The sequence below is a fragment of the Battus philenor genome, unplaced genomic scaffold, assembly GCF_028537555.1.
Source record: "Battus philenor isolate CCGP_79_NKW_IND1 unplaced genomic scaffold, ilBatPhil1.0.hap1 SCAF_28, whole genome shotgun sequence".
Taxonomy (NCBI): Eukaryota; Metazoa; Arthropoda; class Insecta; order Lepidoptera; family Papilionidae; genus Battus; species Battus philenor.
In genome coordinates, this window is record NW_027181691.1 from 970,610 (window position 1) to 988,257 (window position 17,648).

Here is a 17,648-nt window from a genome sequence, read left to right on the forward strand (position 1 = left end):
GCTTTTTACTACACACATATGAATATATATACTGTACGTATACTAAAATTTTTGTTTAGATCATTGCCTGTCTATCTGTTGGTTCCAATCTTTGAAATGGCTGGAGGGATGATATGACATATACTGGCAGGTAGATCATATAATAAGTAACTAACAACGACAGACCAGCGTTCCTCGCATGCAAGACGATAGTAGACAATGTAATGAAAATAAACAGAACAGATACAAGTCGATAGAAAAGAATAAATTAATAAATGAATAGTTATACCAATTAAATAAAAAAAACAATAATTTTGTGATATATAGAAATAATAAGTGAATTAAAAATGTAAAATGGTAAATATGTATATACCATGTAAATAAATGAGATAAAAACCCTGTGATATTTACGAACAAGACGAAGGAAGTGAGGCGATAAATGAATGGTAGTTAGTAAGGATAAGAAAGATAGATCATGTGAAGAATGATAGGAGAGTATAGAAATGAAAAAAAGAAGAAAATAAAAAATATATAAAAAACGACCCTGTCCTCAAAGATAGGAATACCAGAGGTCTCTAATAGCGGGCTCCATTTAAAAAAAACGAAGTAACTTGGCTACTTTTATTTAAGAAAAAATCTTAAACGAAAAAAAAAATTTTTTTTATTGTTAAATTCCACGCGGACATAGCCGTGGGCATAGATAGTTAATAATAAAATAAGACAAACAATTTATGTCGAATTATAAACAAGATTAAGTACTTCCATTACACTGATATTAAAATAACGTGTTGTATTATATACAGTATGTTTCTTTACCGACTATTGCCGGTCGTATTCTGAAGGATCTGCTGTATTTACACCAGGACAACTCCTGAGTTTGTATGTATCTGTATGCATTGTACTATTAATATCAATCTGTTTTATGACGTTTTAAAGGCTGTATAAACAAACATATTACTTTACTTAACTAAGTGAATGCGTATGTGTATATCAAGCAATTAAGTATTCTGACGCTTGTCGCATAAGTGACGTCAAGTTGGTTCTAAGTTAGAGGTTAGTTTAACAAAAAAATACTCGTTTTGACGTAAATAGCTAATGTCACACATCATTTGTCTAAGGCTTATGTGGATACATTAATCATTTATTTTTTATTTATTTCAATTAAGTGCAGTCTTAGAGTTTCTGATGAATGTGTGTTGCCGGTGATGACATGTGAATACGAAACGTGGTCATTTACAACGAGCTTCACACGGAAGTTGAAAGTCACCTAGAGAGCAATGTTTCGCGATAGAAGTTAAGTTCGCGCAGAAGTTCCGCAGAAGAATTGTTCTTCTGAAATAGCAGTGGGCGGGGCAATCTCTCGTGCAACTGCCTTGCAGTGGGCACCCATCGGCTGAAATGATACAGAAGAAGTTTAGTATGTTTATTATGCTTAATTCATTTCTTTTTCATTTTTATTATTGTATTATATTTATAATATGTATTAAACCTTATTTATTATAAGTATATATGTTATACACGTATGTATGTATGTTTAAAAATGTATGTCGATGTTTGTTTATGTTCATTTGTTTATGAATATGTATTTTTTGTACACGTAAACTACCCATTATTAGTACTTTTACCTTTTCCATACTATGGTTGTCTGTAAGAGATTGCCTTGTGTGATAAGACCACCCATTGTACTTTATTGTATATTATTGTAAAACTTATTAAATGTATCTTAACGTGTACAATAAAGAATAGCAATAAAAATAGATATGCAGTCAAAATTAATATAACATACAAAACACTTTACACTACGTAAGAACATAAATCCTACGGAAAACATAGCAAAATTGTGTCGTTTAATATCGAGTTACGTCGTGGTCATATTTCTATGTTCACTTGTGGTTTATGCTCGTATGGTCACATAAATATCATTTACATTTTACTACCCAATATATATATATACACACACACACATATATATATATATATATATATATATATACAGGTTATTATTATAGGTATAAAATATTTAACGAAACTATAAAAAAAAACAATAATAGTAATATACAAGATGATTGAAAACATACGTAAACATGAACTTTACATTCACATATTTAAAGCTATGACATTTATGAACGATCATCCTGTATAAACCTATTTTTAAACCATAGATCGAGGTGTATAACAATCATATTCTACGTTTGATATTTTATGTATATATACACCTTTTATTATAATAATTGTAACATAGCCTTTTCGTGATCACATTTACTGTTTCAAAAGGTTCATTGAACCTAAAATAAGTTCATTCAATTGTAAACCTAATGTTGACCATTGTACACTGTTAAAATGTCTAAAGTTCATTTTAATATTGTTATTAAATAATCGACCATATTATAAACGTATAAAGTTGAATTTACTTTGTGCGCTGAAAATATTTGAGAGTAATAACTTTGTCTGCAACTTGATACGCTTATACCAGCTTAATTATTGTTTATTTACACAGACAAGATTTCAGTACAAAGGCGTATAGGTCGCGAGTTCGATTCCGAGGATATATACTCAAATATTTCACACTACATTAATAATATAGGAGGCATGGCTTCTGTGTACGGCGCTGATTATGATATATGCCCCCCATATATATCTTTAAGGGAGCCCTATGTCTTGTGATTAACAAAGTCGTTGTTGCCATAGGCCTTCCTGAAAGATCACTAAGATATCCTGGGGGGGGGGCATATATATCGTTAGGGGAGCCCTATGCCTTGTGATTAACAAAGGCGTTGTCGCCATAGGCCTTCCTGAAAGATCACTAAGATATCCTGGGGGGGGCATATATATATATATATATATATATATCTTTAGGGGAGCCCTATGCCTTGTGATTAACAAAGGCATTGTCGCCATAGGCCTTCCTGAAAGATCACGATATCCGGTCACTGCTCGAATCCATCGACTCCCCGCGATCTTAACTAATTCCTCGGTCCGGCTATTTATTTGTACATTTCTGTACTTCAAATGTATTCACGATATAATATTAGAGAAAAACTAACTTCTTATATATACCAGCCAAGAGGTATCAAGGAGGTAGTATATGTATCCTACTAATTGCATTTTGAAGAGTGTGCAGCGTGTTCGATATTGTATCCGAACGTAACACTTTTTATTATTGTACTTGAGTGCGTGTATCGAAACGCACGGCGTCTTTCACCGGCTTCTGACAAAAGACGATCTTTTTGCATCTACCATCAACGGACATTTTCAAGTGTAACATATTTGATCCTTTACATTAAATAATTAACTAAATGTGCTTGTTTTATATCGATACCCAACACAGCGGACTTACACAATTCCCTCCATCTCCTTTCTTCCATACCATAAGACGCACCGGATTCACGACATCCGTATATTATTGTAAATTTCTTCCACCCGCACTATACGTTCGCAAATTTAATATACAAAATTGTCATGTCGCGGTGTGCGTGATTAATCTCCTCCGAAACGGCTCGACCGATTTTCGTGAATCTTAGCGCGCATATCGGCCAGGGTGGAGAATCGGACAACATCTATTTTTCATCCCCCTAAATATTAAGGGTGGTCCGCCCCTAATTTTTATTATTTATTTTTTTAGACAAATATTTTTTACGAACCCTTATTTTTTTATTAATTAAAAACTTTATTTTTTTGCAAAACAACGTTAGCTGGATCAGCTTTTACTTTTATACGAACAACCGAGAATTAGATCAACCTACGGGCTTTATTGTTTCCAGACAAATATAACTTAGGAGTCTTCTAGATAAGAGTGAAGATTTATTCAAATCATGTACCATCGTAGCATTGTAAGTTTAACGTCATTGGTTTGGGATATAGATGCAACTTAACTTCTCGTCCAATGTCTTTCAGTACCATAAATAACATGGTCTCTTATTTCTGGACATTGACATGCTAAGTAAGAAAAGGACCAATATTTAGCCACGTCCGCACATGCAGTGGTAGTCGTGCAATAAAATGCACCGCCCGCCAGCCCGCTGATAAATGCGTATGCGGCAAACAATGCGAATCACACAACTGCCACCGTTAAACCACTCAACACGTGTTTCACCCCTCCACGGGCATCTTCAGGAGTTATAATATGTTACACCGATTATTGCCACGGTGCACTTTGGTCCTTTTCTTACTTAGGATGGACTTCCGCAAGGTAACGCCTGATTCCATTAAATATTGTCATGCTCGCAGTGATATAGAAGGCTATGCTCGAGGTTTAAATGACATCGAATTACACCGTAGATCACGAAAATAACCGATTTAACCCAGGTGACTGGTATGTCGAAATGACAGTGAGCAGAAAACGTAGTAAAACGTATACGGCTGGAGCCTTCACGTTCTGGAATGGACACCAAGCATATGACGTCCAACCTACTACCTACCTACGGTTCTATTGATAATCTGTGAAGAAGATCAATGACTCGCTGAAATGTTGAGATACTTGCAAGTTTTACAAAAATCAATCGTAAATTAAAGATATATTGATTAATTGTAATCAAATATTTTTTAACAGTTCACTTTGAATTTCACCCATTTGATGACTCATCCGTACATTTACAATGTTTTTTTATTCCCTGCTATTGGGGACCTCTCGATCCCCTATCTCGTGTGGGACAGGGATTTTTTATTTCTAATAATTTATTTACTTTTTTATTATTATCATTCTTCTCTTTCATGTTTCATCTGTCGTACTGTTTCTTTCGTTCAACAATTTTCCCAGTCTTTCTCTTTCATTCCATTAGCCATACATCCATCCTCAACCACTACATTCTAGGTTTCCTTATATTTACGATGTATCGGTCAGTATGTATCGATGATAAAAACTTTTTTTAATTTTTTTTTAACCTTTAATAATAAATATATTTAGTGGCCACTCTGAAATATGTTATATTAACTTATTTTTATACAGGAATGCGACATAACATAATAGACATTTTGAATTCTATGCGCTTAACAGTTGTACTATTGGAGCGACATATAGAAAAAAGATGTATTTAATACTAAAATTGTAATACTAGTACAAAAGTATTAGTATAACAGTATCTGAAGTTGTTTTATAAAGTGCAGTACACGATTGGAATTTTTTAAAGGTCAATAAAATACTCGGGGATTTCCCGTCTGCGGCATGTAACGACCGCTTACTATTGAGTCTGTGTGTGGAAAGTTTTTATACGAATTTATAGGTACACTGAACTTTGAAAGTTTTAAACCAGGGGTATCAAACTCATAACCTCTCTGGCGCTACAAAATCAATTTTCTTATGAACAAGTAATTTTATTTTGATAAGTACATTTCAAAACATGCTACTGTGATTAAAAAGTAAGATAATATTTATATTTAAACTCCCAGGCGTCACGCAGGTAATTTTTTTTCTATGTTGGTAAGACTGTCTACATATGTCAAGCATGTTTGTCAAAATTACAAATATCATTTCGCTCAGACCATTTTAAATTATGTTCTGTATCTGAAACGTATCAAGATTAGTCGATGTAATACTGCAATGGTTTTTTGCGACATTTTTTTACCAAAAACTCGACTCACGTCGTTCTGCAACCACCGTATTTGCTTAATTTGGTTTCGTGCTACTTCAAACTTTTCAGCAGACTTAAAATACCAATGCGAGGAGGCTGTTTTTACATGTTTGGATCGAAGATCTTAAAGGCTATACCGATAAAAGACCAACTGTTATGACTGTTGAAAGCGTTGGTAAAAGTGCGTTTTATCGAACGGGGATTACTTTGCAGGTGATGCAATTGATTTGAAAGAACAAATAAGAATTTATATTTTATTAATAAATTCACTTTACTTTTTGATCACAGTATTATATAAAGTTACTAGCTGATCCCGCAAACGTTGTTTTGCAAAAAAAAATTAAAGTTTCTAATTAACAAATGTAAGATAAGGGTTGATCGTAGAGGGGTGAAAATTTAGGTTTGTATGTATTTTTGTATGCTGTATCATAATAAAATAAAAACCAAAAAAATTAAAAAAAAATTTAGGGGTGGACCACCCTTATCACTTAGGGGTATGGAAAATAGATAGTAGCCGATTCTCAGACATACTGAATACGCATGTAAAATTTGGTAAAAATCGGTCAAGCCGTTTCGGAGACACCGTGACACGAGAATTTTATATATTAGAAATAATTTTTTACGTGTTCATACTGGATATCTCTTCTCTGATACTTACTTTTTTACTTTTGCACGCAAGAGTGTTTATCTTGTGACGGATGCGGCCCGCGAGTTTTACACCCCTGATATAAACCATTCACGGTCTTACATTTGGATATGCTATACTTCAAAATCGAATGTTATGATATACTTATTTATATTATTAACTACTTTGAATAATAGCGATGAATTGTGTCGTCAATTTCTTTTGGATATAGGCTTCACTATAGATTCCCAATAGGACCGGTTGGAAGCGACTTGCATCAAGCTATATATAGCAACATATCAGCGAGATGGATTTGTCGGTTGAACGGCCACGTCTACCGGCTTGTGGTATGACCACTGGATAGGCCCACCATTGGGTGGACTGTCGATATATAAGGTTCCGAGATGTGATGATATGGAACGCGAGACCAGTCTTCGTGGCGGTCTTTGGGATGACCCACATGTCCAGTCGTGGGCATCTATCGTTTGTACATAGTGCATTTGAAGCATTGCATTTGAACTTCTCGTCTGATGTTAAGCGACAACGTTGTCTAAGTTTCATACTTGCAGAACCTTTTCACCCTTAACTTGAAGGCTTCCAAGTTGGTTATTCAAATTCTTTTCTGTTCGCATTATAAAAATAGTATCAAAACACTTAGTTTTGAAGGGATTTCAATTGTGTATGAATGTCGTAAATTAATACAAAAAATACCTTTGATGTCTGTTTCCGTTGTTCGTCTTATTATACACAGAAGCGTTGCTGAGGTTTTTTAAGCCACTGTAACCAGAAATAACGCTTTCCTAAGTGACAGTAATGCTTATAAAGCAATAGCAACCGACAAAGTTAAAATTCCGCCCACCCTGTCTCCCAGGAGACGGAACGCACTACGCGTTCTATGTGCCAGCCTTGTGACTCACTTCATGGAGCCTCCTTCCTAATCAAAGACCTTGTCTTGATGTATGATATACGCAGTGGCGTACCTAGAACTTTTGCCGCCCGGGGCGATCTCCAGTTTGCCGCCCTTTCTATTATATGTCAATCAAATAGTGGTTTTTGATTTAAAAAAAATATTGATATATCACTTCAAAGTAATCATATTAACTTTTCAAAAGAAATGACATTTATAAACTGACATCAAAAAAATTTAGTTAGGAAAAATTGCCGAACAAAGTCGTAAAGATCCTTTTACGAATTCAACGAATTTGTAATGAATACAATAAAATAAAATTATTATCTTGTTCTTGAATTAGAATCCAAAATTTACACTAAAATGCATTTATATACACCGAGGAATAATATTCGAAATCATAAATTTAATCATAATTTATATAAATCAAATATTAAACTTATAATAATCATTTATTATTAAGGAAAGAAAATAAATTTGAAATGAAAAAGTTGCTTTTTACAACTATAAGTAAATATAAATAATGCCGCCCCAAGGTAAGTGCCGCCCGGTGCGGACCGCACCTACCCCCCCCCCCCCCCTAGGTACGCCACTGGATATACGAAAGGGCATGATAGTATTAATACATGTTATTCCGATGCACACTCTTTAAAACTGTAGTCTTGGTCGCGCCGTTTCAAATAACATGTCAGCACGCGTCATTAATTGGTTTGTTTATATGACGCATACAATTTGCGTATGCTAGATGTCTCACAAACAAAAACGACAGTACATTGTTTCAAGATGATGCGATGGTAAAATGTGTTCACCGAATATATACACAAGCCTTTTCTAGAACATTCTATTGGTACATCACCTTACTTTCATTAATCATGTGTATAGAGCAAAGTTTTTCATAATGATAGAAATATCAAAACAGTTATTTTTCTTGTATCAGATAATGTGTTAATATATGAAACTCTAAGTACAAGACTTGAGCAGTAGCAGCTAAGTACACCAATACCTCACTTTGCGTCGTGGTTACGTTCCAAAAAAACACGACGCAAATTGAAACGCCGCAAAGTGAATTAAGTTTTTCTATAGCAAACCATGTAAAGATCGAAGATAGGTTCCAGGGTCACGACAATACTACTTTTTAAAAAGAAAATTGAACAAAGTAAACATTTAAAAAACATAAATAATAAAACCCTGCAAATAAATAAATTGGAAAAATATTTACGTTTTTTGTAACCAGAAACAACACGTAAAAATTTATATCATTTTTTTTTAAAAAGCACAACACTACGTAATTGAAACTGAACTCTAAAATTAGCAAAACAAAGTGAAAACAAAACTGTATTCAAATTGCGTTGATTTTTAGTTAGAAAGGGAATCCCCGAGTTTTGATGGCATGGCGCAATTAAAAACAAAAGTGTTGCTATCTTTTAGAAAAAAAAAGAATATTTCAAAAAAAAATTAAGGACTCGAACCCAAAACAACGCAACTTCGAAAACCTAACGACGCACAGTGAAAATTTGTGATAATTAAGCAGCGACGCAACTTCGAAAAAAAAAACGCAAAACGAAACAACGCAAAGCGAGGTTTTGGTGTATATCACTTAGTATTGCAATTGTAAGTCCAGTGTTCTATTCCAGGGATACAATATTATATAATTTTAAATATTGTATCCCTGGAATCCCTGGAATTCTAAATGTATTATATAATATATAATACCACACCGCGATCGCCAAGTCCCCTACAAAACTTAGCGATTATGGTATATCCCGTATATCTTTGGGGAAGGCTTTGCTTTTATGTTCCTGTGGGTGTCTATGAGCTGATACGTCAACGTCGTTTAAAAACAGTTGTGTCTTCAACCACCCTGTATAAGGTTTATTCGATAGCGTACGCGGATTAAATTCTCAATTCGCGGATTTTGCGCAAAGGCTACCAGCGCGAAATATAAATATGAAGAAGAATGGCGAAGCAATGTCGCCTGTGATGTTGGCACATATTTGATTTAAGCCAAAGACGCGATGGTGTCTTGTTGCCGAAACAGCTTACGTCATTATTAACACACCGGACTGGCCAGTCGCGTTCGCGCTGACAACGTGGTGATGTACCATCACTATCGATATAATGAAAAAATCGTATCGTATATCGTATCGATATTTTTGTATAAATAAACTAGCTGATCCCGCAAACGTTGTTTTGCAAAAAAAAAATATTTTTAATTTTCAATTTAAAAATAAGGGTTGATCGTAGAGGGGTGAAAATTTATGGTTGTATGTATTCTTGTATGCTGTATCATAAAAAAATAAAAACAAAAAAGTTCGTCTAAAAAATAAAAAAAAATTTTAAGGCTGAACAACCCTTATCACTTAGGGGTATGAAAAATAGATAGTAGCCGATTCTCAGACCTACTAAATACGCATATAAAATTTGGTAAAAATCGGTCAAGCCAAGTTTCAGAGGAGTTCAAGTTCGAACACCGTGACACGAGAATTTTATATATTAGATGTAATACGGACCTCGGTTTATCAGGATATCTGCAGAAGAACAAAGGAATTGCTCGTCTGAAATGGCGGTGTTTGGAGCACATTTCTGAGATTCTCGCTTGCAGTGGGCTTTATAAGAACCCTCAGGGTCATCCAAAGATAAACAGTTTCGCTCCGAGTTCGAATAAGAAAATGAGGAGATATTTCGTGAAGCACATCGTTCCAGCATCTGACGGCTACTGGAGCCAGAAAGGTCTCCATTGGCGACCACAAACTGGTACACGTGACGTCAGCGTAAACCCCCAACTAGGTAGATTAAAGACAGCTAAAGTCGCGTGAAGTCACATCTACCTACAGACCTATGGCATAGGCCACCCCTAAATATATCTATGGAAATAAATTGTAAACAAAATAAAAACTGTAAAACAACATATTATAAAATAAATAAATTTTAAAACTAAGGAATAAGTTGACGGAAGAAAGGAATCGGAAAAGAGGGAAATAGAATAAAAGGGTTAGACAGACGAAATGTGGAAAGTAAGAAAAAGAATAAAAACAACTTAAGATGAATTGAAGTAGAGTGCGGAAATAAAATAAGATGTGAAAAATAAATTATGATACAAAAAATGACCCTGTCCTTCCACAACATAGGGGAACGAAAAAAGAATATATATATATATATATATATATATATATATATATATATATATATACCACAATCGCCACGCGTGGTGGGTTGGTGGTCCCAATGTTGTAGTGCGCAGAGGGCGCTGTTGTTCATACTTTGGAAACTTGCTTGTAAACAATGATAATCCTATATAAGTAATACACAAAGTGAAATTTATTTAAGATTGTATCACGGGAATTGAATCCGCGACCTGTGAACGCAAGCCTGAGTTCAAATTAATTATATAAAAATTATACTGGTTTTATATAATTATTTAAAAGCGTGCCGTACAAACTTTCTTTTTTCGTTTATTTATTACTGTTGAACATAGCTTATTTCATATAGTTCAAGTACTGGCTTCTTATATTTTTTCAATTCATAAAACTAACTACATAATACGCCAGGAAAAAATTCCATATGAATGTTATTTTATAGGCACATTAACCTAAAGAAAAGTAACAATTGTTTATCATGCTTTTCTTAGATATGTATTTTCATTAACGTCAATACATTAGATGAATTATATATCATATAATAAATAATACATTGTTAATTATTTATCCTTACACTTTTTTGTACATCGAAGTAGTAAGTACTCTAGGCCAGTGTTTCAGGCCCCAAAGTGGGGAGACAATTTTGATGTTAAAGTGAGTAATTTAAAAGTGGAGTCGACACGAGTTTACCCTTTCGCTTCAATATAAAAAAATACATATGTTACATAGGGGGGAGGGGAGGCATGAAAATTGGTGGGTGGGTAAAAATAATGCTCTATGCGATCTCTACCAGACAACCTTTGGGTGGAGATGAGAGACATGAAGGAGAGGGCGGTTTAGGGTGTACGTAGTAAACAAAATATAAAACATTTTATACACACACATATGTACACATAAACATACGTACAAATATATATATATATGTGTGTATGCACTTGTATGTATATATATATTACAAGGAAAAGATATTACATAAATAGGAATAAATAACAAATTCTATACAATATCCCAATTTATACACAGATTATAAACATCTATTTACGTCACGACTGTGTGTGCGTATGTCGTGACAAAAAACACAAGGTGTATGAAACAAAAAAAAAGCCAATGGTAAGTCAAGATCAAATGAAATTAGTGAAATCATTTATCCGCCACATTCAATGACGGATCGATCAATCTTTTTTTTAATTCTAGACATCGCAAGGTTGCGGCACATCACTAATTGTGGCTGGCCGCTAAGAAAAAAAAAAACTCGCGACGCGAGCGAGAACCGAAGTCAGTCCACAGCCGAGCGCGCGTCTGGTAAGACGTGTATACTGCCGGCGCTTCTGTCATAAAAAAAAATACGCGCCAAATTAGAAAGTTCCAAATATAATTCTGTAATCAGAATAAATCGTGTGCGCATGTGTGTTATATTCAAGTGATACATTGTCTTGTGTGTGCGGGAAGTGACTGCATGAGAGGCGGAAGCTGCTATACGAGATGCTAATAACGTAAGAGAACGCTTATTTTATAATGCCAGCCATAATTAATACTTCGAAAGTGCCCGCGGCGTACGGCCGTTCTGTCGGCCTAGACCCGATTTAAAAACTACAATTATTACTTCTGCCTCAACTTTATAACAAACTATAACTTAAAAAAAAAATCTACAATCAAATTTTATTACGATAAGCTATACAGCATATAGCATTTTATCAATAACTAGCTGATCCCGCAAACGTTGTTTTGCAAAAAAAAATTGATATATTAATTTACAAATAAAAAATAAGGGTTGATCGTAGAGGGGTGAAAATTTATGGTTGTATGTATTCTTGTATGCTGTATCATAAAAAATAAAAACAAAAAATTTCGTTAAAAAAATAAAAATGTTTTTTAAGTGTGAACAACCTTTATCACTTAGGGGTATAGAAAATAGATAGAATCCGATTCTCAGACCTACTGAATACGCATATTAAATTTGGTTAAATACAGTCAAGCCGTTTCAGAGGAGTTCAAGTTCGAATACCGTGACACGAGAATTTTATATATTAGATAATTAGCAGTATTATTTGCGAATTATAACAGTTTTAATAATTATTTTATATACTTATACATGGTGATCGGGGAATGTGTATTTCATTTGCAGTCAACATATATATGGTACACCCTATATTAAAATCAATAATGTGAAAACTCATATTAAAATTAAATATTGTTTACTATATTTCTCTGCGGACTTTGTACTGATAGAAGTAATCACCCTGTTGCACTTTAAAAGAAAAAACAATGTAACATATAGCAGAGTGATCACATAATACAGCTGATTGGAAATAGAAGTTTAATGATTTTAACACAAATATTCAATCATCCTGTGTTTTTATCGACTAGAGTTAATCCTGTAATGCTTAGATATAAAATAGCAATATTTTTAAACGTAAATAACCTATTATAATATGAGTAGTTAAAATATTTTTAACCACGATTTGCTACCAAATTTACGTACCAAAAAAAATTAACTGTAATTATTAAACATATTTATAATTAATTATACACAATCCGTAAAACAAAATAATTATAATTTATGCTTTCATATAATTAGAGTTCTTACTCAATTTAAATTCTTTGGTGAAAATCCAAGAATGATACTTAAACATCTAGGAAGCTAATATGTAAAAAGAGATATTCAGATTAATTTATTGTAATAACATATAAAATTAATTTTAGTTATTATCTGATAAAAGATATATTTCTACAACGTTTGCCACAAATCTATTTTTATGTGGGGGATAAAGATCGCATAGAGAAATTCGTAAAATAACATACGACACGAATAATCTTAAAAAAGTTTTCGCGACACGAAAAGATTTTTTATTTTATGAATAAATAAGAAAATATTATATATACAAGTAGAAAATTACTTAATAAATAAATTACTACGCATCGCTAAAACATAACCGTTATTTTTCGTAGTGTGATAATATACGAACTTCAATTAGAGTCTCAAGGTTATGGAGTGGAGATCAGCGTAGAACGTCCACCCTCGAAGAGGACATCCTATGAAGTTGAGGTCCCCTCGTGGAGTCTCCTATGCCTCATCACTTCAAAAAGCCTCCACCGAAGCGAAATAGTAGTATGTAGCGATCCAAGGCTTCACCGGGAGCCCTTAAGTTCACTACTTTAAAAAAGGCTTTAGGCTAGCCACCACCTCAAATCCGCGGAATTTGGAAATGATATTTGAAAAGCAGTGATAGAGGAATCTGGTCCAAAAAAAAACTGCAAGCTTCTAGAAATCTATGGTAAGGCCTATATCAAGCAGTGAACGTTCAAATGTGTGATTGTTTTCATTGTAATGCTTATTATGGCCGATGAAACTTTATTTGATTACATAGTAGCGCACTATATTTGTTTTGAATGACGTCAAATGTTTGGGAACCAGTGGCGGGTGTTTTAATTTACTATGCAGTTTGAAGAGGATACATTACCTTCTTATCTTAGTGAGTCCAAAAAGGTTTAGGTTTGGGAGGAATTGGCTTATTTATCTTAAAGTGAGCTAGTGGTTCAGGGATTTATATAGCGTTCAAGTTGTTGCTATATTACTGGATTTTATATCATTGGACTAGTATATATAAAATTTGCATCGCATATTTAAAGTTAATGTTATAAATAATATATACGAAAATTAAAATGATAAGAATCCATGTCAATGATGTCGCTTTTGTTTTCTTTTAGGCTATATTTGACCGAAATTATACGTAAATAAATCTGTGTAAAACCTTATTAAAAAATGTGTAGTTTATTTCTACTTCTTCTTCACAATTATAACTTTGCAAAGCAGAGTCAAAAATAAAAGAGTTCTAAAAAAGTTGACGATCAATTAAGAATTCCAATTTTTAATTTTATTGAAAAAATGTAACAGATGTTTATTCTTTCGAATATGATTTGTTAATTATCGTTGAAAAATCAACGCACATATAACAAACATGTAAATATATATGTACATAGACCACTGTGAGATTCTTATGTTGATTATACAGAAGAATCGGCCAAGGACTATAGTTAAAGCTAATTTTAACAATTATTTAATGTTATATATATTCTATATGTAACCATTAGTTCTCACTGGAACGGTTTAAATTTTATAATTTTATTACTGAAGACCTGATTTTTAAACGTTTTTTTTAAATAAAATAAATCTTTTTTATGGCATTAAGCATAATGTAGATTCGGTAGAGATACGATTTACACACATCATGTGCACGCGAGGCCACGGTTGTAACTCGCGACGCAAGAAAGTGTTCAGACGTCATTTTTTCTTGCTTCCCACATATGCAAAATGTAAAAATAGTTTATTCAATTTAATTTACGTATCTCTCGGGCCTTAACAAGTTGATACCTCAAGGTATGAATGAATCAAAGATAGTAATACACCTATCCCCCGATTTAAACGGTAGATACGTTCATAAAAAAAGTGTAAATCGAAAATTAAAAATTTTCAAGTCGAAACCGTATAAATCGAAAAGCTTGCAGAAAATGCATAATTTTGCTATTTAACAGTTGTGATTACTTTCAATATTTTTAGGTGTACACAGAAATAAATATAAAATGCATTGACAAGTTAAAATATTTAACATATAACGGAAACACTGTTTTATTAAATTACAATACATTAAACAGAAGAACAAAAAATAAAAACGAAAGTGTTTTATTATCCTTTATCACTCTCAGAAATTACTCTCATTCTTTTTTTCGGAATCAATGATATTCACTTTCATCACTCGAAGTTATTTGATCCGAACCGATGTTTGAGACAGAAATATTTACATTATGAGAGATGGTTATAAAATCGGTTATTTAACAAAAAAGAAACTTATTTGGAAAGCCGTGTAAAACAAGTATAGTGTAAATCGGGGGATAGGTGTATATATCTATGGGATATACCATAATCGCCACGCCATGGCGAGTTGGCGATCGCAATATTGTATTATGGCATGCAGAAGAAATTGCTGTTCATCCTCTGGAAACTTATTTGTGAGCAGAGACAATCCTTTATATATGTAAAGCATAAAATGTGATTTATTTATGAATGTATCTCTAAATATTTAATGGAATCAGGCGTTACCTTGCGGAAGTTCATCCTAAGTAAGAAAAGGACCAATATTTAGCCACTTCCGCACATGCAGTAGTATTAAGCGTTCTGAAATGAATGCTTTATTGTCACGTACATCGCAGCTGGGAAAAGAAAGATCCCATATGTATATGTATATATGTGTATATATATATATCCATTTTCATGTATATTTCATATATACATTTCATATATATGAAATATATATATATATATATATATATATATATATATACATATATATGAGAACGAAAAAATGGTAAAATCATACTTTAGTAAATGAATACATAAACATATAATTTACTTAAGTAATATGATAGGAGGCTTGTATAATGAGAGCGTCATTATTATTTTTTTGTTTAATTAAAACTTTTCATTTTTTAATTTTAATTATTGCGGAAGAACGTAATAATGCGCCAGTCTGACGATATGCTCAGAAAAAAATAACGATCTTTTTCACAAAAAAAAAATAATAAAAAAGGTGGCGGTATTCGAATTTCAAATCATTTTTTTTCGATTTAACGGAAAAATATTTCGAATGTAATTGACTATCCACACTTTAATTTTCGGTACTAATTTCGAATCACGTGATGTTCCAATTGAAGACTCCAATTTGTTCATGGTTGTGGAGGCTTAGACCAACAGGTTCAACGCCAAACAACCTTCGATCAGGACTCTCTTTACTTTTTATACCTCGGCATAGATCTAAATCGATGAACCCAAGCCGATTCCAGTGATGACGAAGTTTTTCTCTGATATGTTAAAAATCTTGTTCAAAAGAGTAAAAGATTAAATCCATATAATGGCTAAAAAAATTACCAAACTTGTATTTTTCCATTAAAAAAAAGTTTCGGAAAACCTTCATATATACAGAGTAATAATGTATTCAGAGGTCCGAAGGCTTCGGCGGTTTAAACATCAAATGTCTCCTTATACTGCTTCCAATGCGTTATATATACCAACAAGAACAATAAATATATATTAACATGTACATGGGCCTATCCCATAGATTTTCAATAGGACAAGGAGGCGATCTCCATCTAGCATCCTACGATCACAATTTTGTTGCCAGTACGGCAACGGCATCGTGGGAAATAACGTGTTAGCACTGCGCTTGAATGTTTAGATATCTTTTATATATGAATTATTGCGTCAATATGAGTACGAGAAAGGTTTCACTTTCCTAAAAACGCATGACCTGGCGCTGACATAGATAATTCCTCTCTCTCGGTGTTTGGCACTAATCTGTGTAACAACTCCTGAAGATGCCCCGTGGAGGGGTGAAACACGTGTTGAGTGAATTTACGGTGGCGGTTGTGTAGTTGGCATTGTCTGTCGCATGCGCATTTACGAGCGGGCTGGCGGGCGGTGCACTTTCATGCACGACAACCACTGCATGTGCGGAGGTGGCTGGATGTTGGTCCTTTCTTATTTATAGATAATTCCTTTCGCAGTGCCGGTCTCGCGCCGGTGCGTGATATTTTAAATTACTTATTTTTTATATTCAAACAACATTTGAATGGTTTTTAAATAAGTTAGCAAATTAAAAAGAATGTTGGCTTTTGATTGGCTCCCATGTTTAAAAAGCTGGTAATGAGACTGCCAAGGGCGTCTGATGTACAGGAAATCAAGATTCAAGCATCTAACAGATTGTATTGAATATTTATTCATCTGGTGATCGTCATAAACAATATGAATCAATAAATATCTATCGTAAATTAATACGACAAAGCATAATCATAAATGGTCGCATCGTCTGCGTCCTTCACGCTCCACTGACGCAATACATCAAGTTACAACTTCGTAGTGACAAGTTATTACTTGATATATACGTTAGCGTTACGATATACCTTTCTTTGGAAGAAGAAAGAGAAAAGAGATCTCTCCACCGCCATCGGTAGCAGAATGTGAAAACGTCTCTATCACTCTACTGTTCTACTGTACACTTAAGAATAGTTTTAGCCAAGTGGAAGGTTTGAGATTTGCGATCGTATGTCGAAGTGTGATAAAATACCCGTGATATCAGAAATGTAAATTAAATCACATATATATAGTTAAAAAATAAATATAAATTAAGAATAAATAGATAAAAAAAATAAATGTTATATTGTAGAACCCTGGAGTGAAGCTGAAGGTAGTGAGGCGATTTATGGAAAGTAGTGAAAGATATTGTGAAGGAAATTAGAGAAAAGAATGAAAAACATAGAGAAAGACGAAAAATGCGTATGGAAATCAATTATATTACAATATAAATAAAGTCCCTATCCATTCATGATAAGGGTTGAAAAAAAGATCCCAAAACGGTGCTCTATATATAAAAACTACTTAA

The 17,648-nt window shown here is 33.3% G+C and overlaps 1 protein-coding gene across 2 annotated transcripts in view; it reads left to right on the top strand.

Moving 5' to 3' along the window:
- Positions 1-17,648, top strand: part of snu (snustorr) — a 126,173-nt gene that overhangs the window by 43,537 nt on the left and 64,988 nt on the right. Inside the window, exon 1 of one of the 2 annotated variants that reach the window (XM_068769532.1) lies at positions 11,233-11,708. The exons of the other annotated variant lie outside the window; for it this stretch is intronic. Coding sequence (XP_068625633.1) covers positions 11,698-11,708 — 11 coding nt within the window. The 5' untranslated portion in view covers positions 11,233-11,697. Of the gene's footprint in view, positions 1-11,232; positions 11,709-17,648 lie in introns of those variants that run through there. 2 annotated transcript variants of the gene reach the window in all.